Genomic DNA, 7,146 nt, shown 5'->3' on the forward strand with positions numbered 1-7,146 from the left:
CATAAATACACTTAAAAAGATACGAAATATTAATCTGAAATTCGTAAAAATATACAGTACTGTTCTTAGCCGCATTTCAGTAAAATACTGGCGACCGTGATTTTGTCATATTTTATTATTATATTTTACGGGTTGGTTAGCGTAATATCACCCCTATACGTCTATATATCCATTTTTAAAACGGTAAAACATCCTGGAATAAATGTTGCCAGACATTTGCCGTTTTTAATGCAAATTTTGAACAGTGTACGCTTCTTAAATTGATAAATTATATATCTTTATAAAAACAACCTGCAAAGATGATCTTAAATGAGTTTAAAGACAATGTGAATGATTTCACTTCTTAACAATAGCAGATGTTGAATCTTCTTCGAGCAATTAATTAATATAAATCCGCTTCTTGAAATGATAAATTATCCATCTCTAAAAGAACATCCTGCAAAGATGATCTTGAATTAATCTAAAGAGAATATGACTGATTTCACTTCTTAACAGCAGCAGGAGCTGCCTGCTGAGCCAAACTGGAAGCAGCCACGAAATGCTGGAAGAAGTTTGCCGTCGCCTGAGCGACATCAGGCGTCAACCCTCCGAACTGATACCCCGGTGGGTAGGGCACGGGCGTCGATGCCAGGGCATTGAGGGGCGTGGCAGCCACTGCCACTGCGTTGGTCGTGGCTTCTGCGCCCACGGGGGTGGTTACGGGATCGTCTGGTGCCAAAAAGGACAGCTGGGCTAGGTAGTTATAAGCTGTCTGGAAGTTATCCCTGGCTTGCTGTACCTGAGGGTAATGAGATGGAAAATAAGTAGATACTCAAAATATACTTAAAGTATACACATGACTGGAATGGATATTTTCCTAGTCTGTATATTTGAGCATTGTACTTTACAGGAGATGTGTTCAGCTCCACTTGTATGCATGCAGTAGCCTACATACACATGTGTGTATATATATTTGCATATGTAAATAATTATGTATATATACGCACGTGTACACACTAATGTACACATATATATTATATATATACAGTATCATATATATATATATATATATATGTATGTATATGTATATGTATATATATATATATATATATATATATATATATATACACAGTATATATATATATATATATATATATATATATATATATATATATATATATATATATATATATATATATATTATTAAGGGAAGTGTGGATATTAAATATCAATGAAAGAGTTGAAGTTAGCGAGTTGAAATGTATGCTTAATATATGTTGAATAAGAATTATTAGCGAGGTGATAAGGGCAGAAATACATAGGGCGATTGGCAAATAGTTCTCTGTATATGGAAGTTGAAAGTTTTTATTCCTCGTTTAAAACGTCATAAGAAATATGGTGAAAAAAATGTGTACAGAATGTTATAAAATATTTTTATGAATCGGTTATTTGTCGTTCGTTTAAAACGTCATAAGAAATAATGTGAAAAAAAATGTATTGAGAATGTTAAATAATCTTTTTTTTTTATGAATCAAATTTATTTGTTCATCGTTTAAAACGTCATAAGAAATAATGTGAAAAGATATATCCAGAATGTTACGTGATCTTTTTTTTATTAATCAAATATATTTGTTCATCGTTTAAAACGTTATAAGAAATGTGAAAAAAAAAAAATGTATTCAGAACGTTATATAGCCAATTTGTATGAATAATAGTTATTTGTTCATCGTTTAAAACGTCATAAGAAATAATATGAAAAAATGTATCCAGAATGTTTTATAAGCATTTTTTATGGAATTCGAACACGTGTCAATTGACCGACTTACCTCCGGCGTAAACCCTGGCACAAAGGGAACAGCTTGGACTGGAGCTGAACCTTGGACCTGGTTCCCTTGTTGGGGAGCCCCGGAGGCCACGCCCACCAGGCACACCTGATTCGGGAGATGGAAAAGGGTCACGTGCGATTAGGGCATAAGCATATATGATTGATAGTTATTGTATTAGGTGGAAGTATGAAATTAGAAATCAGGAGTAGTTCTCGTATTTGGTAGAGCAATCAAATAAAATTAGAACGACTGACTGCCAGTTTTTAAGTAGATTACACTTGTCATTCTTCTTAAATAAGGTTATACAATAATTTAACATAAATTCTATGTACATTTCACGTCTCATTCTTGTTAGTTTATGTAATGCAAGAATTGACAGTAATTTGTATGTACATTTCACGTCTCATTCTTGTTAGTTTATGTAATGCAAGATTTGAGAGTAATTTGTATGTACATTTCACGTCTCATTCTGTTTCGTTTATGTAATGCAAGAATTGAACATAAATTCTTGTACATTTCACGTCTCATTCTTGCTAGTTTATGTAATGCAAGAATTGACAGTAATTTGTATGTACATTTCACGTCTCATTCTTGTTAGTTAGAGTAATGGAAGCTTTATTGTATTTTGAAATGTGACAAAATTGGTAGGTGAAATAGGATACTTAATTTTGCTCTTCTGTAAAAATAAAATAACAGGTTAACGAAAAACAGACCATAAAATTTCTCAGGGGAATTTTTTTTGGGTAAAATTAATGATTGTACATACGTTATGCAAAATACCTTATTATATATATAGGCATATATATATACTATATATATATATATATATATATATATATATATATATATATATATATATATATATTATATATATATATATATATATATATATATATATATATATATATATATATATATATATATATATTTAAATATATATATATATATATATATATATATATATATTTAAATATATATATATATATATATATATATATATTATATATATATATATATATATATATATATATATATATATATATATATTATATATATAATATATATATATATATATATATATATATATATATATATATATATATATATATATATATCACTTTTGCTAGGTTTACGTCCTTAAACATTACAAATAAATATATTTATATTTGTATATTTGTATAATAGACGATGAAATAGTTATCCATTAATTCAGAGCCTCAACTCGGCAAAGAAAATAAGTTCCAGTTCATTTTTTTTTTTTTCACTGTAACGTCTCAGTCAATGACCTTTCAACCCGAAATGCTTGTCATGGTACATGTTTGACCATACTTGGACTCTGTTCGAACTTAATATTGGGGTTGCAAAGGTAAAATCTCCACGAGTTTGTGATAGCGCTGCCAAGGAGGTGATATTTTTTTTTTTTTAAATCTTATTAATAAATGTTTTGTTTTGAAGGTAGAAAACGTTATCAGTGTTGTTTTAATTTTTATATTCAAAGGATTAAAGATATTAGGTTGTTGATTTCTTATGCATATTTTTTAATAAATTTATTAAGAGATCAATTTTGAATGTTAAAAACGTAATTAATGTTTTAATATTTATTTTAAAAGGATTAAAGAAACTGGGTTATTAATTTGTTATAATAATAATACAGTAGTGTACGCAACACGTCAAAAATGACGGCTAAATATTTACATAGATATGCACACACAGATTCAACCCTTCTCATCCCTCCCCAGTGTAGTCAAACTTTTGGCAATGCCGATCAGCGTGACCGGAAAGATTTTATATATATATATATATATATATATATATATATATATATATATATATATATATATATATATATATATATTTATCAAGGACTTGATATATATATATATATATATATATATATATATATATATATATATATATATATATATACATACACACAGTATATATAGCCAGACACTTGCTCTTAATTATATAGTGAGATGAGACATTGAATGTACCCTAAACTGCTTTCCCATTTGTAATACGTTTGGCAATGCCGATCAGTGTGATGGGATATATATATATATATATATATATATATATATATATATATATATATATATATATATATATATATATATATATATATATATACACTGTATATATAGCCAGACACTTGCTCTTTATTATATAGTGAGAAGGGACATTGAATATACCCTAAACTGCTTTTCCTTTTGTAATAGTTATTTTATATGCTGTCCAGATATTTCAGTATTAAATGTGCTAACATGCTTGAGAAAGCATAGAAAACTGTTTTCCATTTTTTTTTTTTTGTTAGTAATTTGTACTCGTTTTATTGCCTATACCAAGTAATTAAAGTCTGTTTACTTTTATTATTTTTAGCTCATATTATTATTATTATTATTATTATTATTATTATTATTATTATTATTATTATTATTAGCTAAGCTACAACCCTAGTTGGAAAAGCAAGATGTTATTAGCCCAAGAGCTCCAACAGGGAAAATAGCCAAGTGAGGAAAGGAAATAAGGAAATGAATAAACTACAAGAGAAGTAGCTCTCATTTCACTGCTACTCCTTTGCCTAGTCAAGTACAATCGGACACAGGAATTCTTGGCACACCTCGCTCTGGGGAAGTATACCCATTCACACCCTTACTGCGCTTGAGTAACTAAGCAGATAGTGCCAATGTATATCATGAGCTTTTAAATCAATACTTTTCCATTCATCATCTCTTACTTCATGCTTCATAGTCCTCAGCCATGTAGGCCTGGGTCTTCTAATTCTTCCAGTGCTTTGTGGAGCACAGTTAAAAGTTTACACTAGTAATAATAATAACAACGATATTCAAACTTATGGCTGATTACGTGAATTGGACATTTTGCTTGACCTTTGACCTTGATCTTCCAAAACTTTTAATCACTTCCATCTTTGTATATAAGTTAATCCTACACTTTTTATTACTCTACGATTAAAATTATGGTCAGGAAGCTGTTCACAAACAACACACGCAGTGGGTAAAACACAACCTCCTTCCAACTACGTTGGCGGAGGTAATAAGAATAATAATTAACTCACCCCAGCCGCGAGAATCCAACATAGATGAAACATTGCAGTAGAAGGAAATTGGACCAGCTGTAGTAGTAGTAGTAGTAGTAGTAGTAGTAGTAGTAGTAGTAGTAGTAGTAGTAGTAGTAGTAGTAGTAGCTCCTGGATACTTGCGAAGACGACCACCAAGTGTGGATAGTGTCTATCAATCAGGGATATTTATACCGTCATCCAGCCTTTGGGAGGGGGGGGGAGGCCTCGGAGGAAGGGGGAGGTCTTGGTCACTGGTGCCAGGTTGTTCTGCTCCGGCGCTTGGCTCAGTGAATTCCGGCAAAGAAAAGGAAGCATGATAGTTCACCTTGGTGTCATTGCTGTAGAGAGAGAGAGAGAGAGAGAGAGAGAGAGAGAGAGAGAGAGAGAGAGAGAGAGAGAGAGAGAGAGAGAAATTTAAAGCATTGTTGGTTATACTTGAATTCACATAATATTTTAGCAGTTGCTATTTTCATTCCCGACTCATTGATGTGAAAAGGGACCTTGAATGTACATATATAGAAAAAATTATTATTATTATTATTGAATATATATATATATATATATATATATATATATATATATATATATATATATATATATATATATATACACACACTGTATATATATATATATATATATATATATATATGTGTGTGTGTGTGTGTGTGAGAGTGTATATATGTATGTATATATGTGGATATATATATATATATAATATATATATATATATATATATATATATATATATATATATATATATATATATATATATATATATATATATATATACACCTTAGTCCATACGAGAGCCATCTTATCAACAAGCGAATCCAATAATCATTTTAAATTTATATTATGTAACCAAACTCACATTTATACAAAACCTATGTAGAAGGAGGAAAAAAAAAAGTTATGAGATTTACCAGACCAACGAACCACTGCTAAAACGTATGGCCAAAATTCCACACAATTTCAGTACGTACTTACACACGGTGTGTGTGTGTGTGTGTGTGTGTGTGTGTGTGTGTGTGTTTATGTGTGTACTTTTACGCACGAGCGTGTGCCAGTCTCTTTCGGCAAAAAAAAAAAAATAAAAATAAATAAAAAAATAAAATACTGCTTCTTGGAACAAGAGAAATTCTTGAATTAACATTTTTTTAACCACTTTCTTTTTTCCAAGTGTTTCTTGTGGTATGGAATTTAACCTTGATTTATAACGACCGTCCTTAGCTAGAAAAGGTTATTCAATAGGACACTATTATTGTTTTCAGATATTTTTTTTAATCATCCAGTACTCCAGTTTATTTTTTCAATAATCTATTGTATATCTGATAACTCAACCACAAAGTTTGGCCATGGTCTGTTGAAACACATTAGTTAACTTCAATTAAAACACTCTTAGTTTAAATTCAAGTTAAATTCAATCTTAAAAACCCCTTAGTTTAAACTTTACTTAAGCTTTGAAAACACCTTTAGTTTAAATTCAAGTTAAATTCAATTAAAAAACCCTTCGTTTAAATTCAAGTTAAACTATAAAAACACCTTTAGTTTAAATTCAAGCTAAATTCAATTAAAAACCTTTCGTTTAAATTTAAGTTAAATTCAATTAAAACAACTTTAGTTTAAATTCTAGTTACAATTCAAGTTGAATTCAATTAAAACAACCTTAGTTTAAATTCAAGTTATAATTCAAGTTAAAATCAATTAGAAAACCCTTAGTTTAAATTCTAGTTAAACTATGAAAACACCTTTAGTTTAAATTAAAGTTAAATTCAATTAAAAACCCTTCGTTTAAATTAAAGTTAAACTATTAAAACATCTTTAGTTTAAATTCAAGTTATAATTCAAGTTAAATTCAAGTTATAATTCAAGTTAAATTCAGTTAAAATATCCTTAGTTTAAATTCAAGTTAAACTATTAAAACATCTTTAGTTTAAATTCAAGTTTAATTCAAATTAAATTCAATTAAAACACCTTTTGATTAAATTCAAGTTAACCTAAAACACCTTTAGTTTAAATTTAAGTTATAATTCAATTTAAATTCAATTAAAACACCTGTCGTTTGAATTCAAGTTAAATTCTATTAAAAGACCTTTCGTTTAAATTGAAGTTATAATTCAAATTAAATTCAATTAAAACGCCCTCAGTTTAAATTAAAGTTAAACTATTAAAACACGTTTAGTTTAAATTCAAGTTAAATTCAATCAAAAACCCTTCGTTTAAATTCAAGTTAAACTATTAATACGCTTTGTTTAAACTCAA

General features: G+C 28.6%; 1 protein-coding gene across 1 annotated transcript; it reads right to left on the reverse strand.

The window, feature by feature from the left end:
- Positions 1-459: 459 nt before the first annotated feature.
- Positions 460-4,989, reverse strand: LOC137634573 (uncharacterized). The gene is made up of 3 exons (XM_068367037.1): positions 4,882-4,989; positions 1,806-1,910; positions 460-778 (listed from the first exon to the last, which is right to left on the reverse strand). Exons 1-3 carry the CDS (start codon positions 4,912-4,914, stop codon positions 482-484), a joined length of 435 nt encoding a protein of 144 aa, XP_068223138.1. The 5' UTR covers positions 4,915-4,989; the 3' UTR covers positions 460-481.
- Between the last annotated feature and the right edge of the window lie 2,157 nt (positions 4,990-7,146).

Source organism: Palaemon carinicauda, chromosome 44 (genome assembly GCF_036898095.1).
Source record: "Palaemon carinicauda isolate YSFRI2023 chromosome 44, ASM3689809v2, whole genome shotgun sequence".
In the NCBI taxonomy this organism is placed as follows: Eukaryota; Metazoa; Arthropoda; class Malacostraca; order Decapoda; family Palaemonidae; genus Palaemon; species Palaemon carinicauda.

What these genes read in the sequence shown, in the direction of transcription:
- LOC137634573 (XM_068367037.1), bottom strand. Translation starts at nt 4,914, where the DNA reads ATGTTTCATCTATGTTGGATTCTCGCGGCTGGG. An exon ending in GTTGGATTCTCGCGGCTGGG is followed by an intron (nt 1,911 to 4,881) that starts GTGAGTTAATTA and finishes CTCCCGAATCAG; the next exon opens with GTGTGCCTGGTGGGCGTGGC. An exon ending in TGCCAGGGTTTACGCCGGAG is followed by an intron (nt 779 to 1,805) that starts GTAAGTCGGTCA and finishes CATTACCCTCAG; the next exon opens with GTACAGCAAGCCAGGGATAA.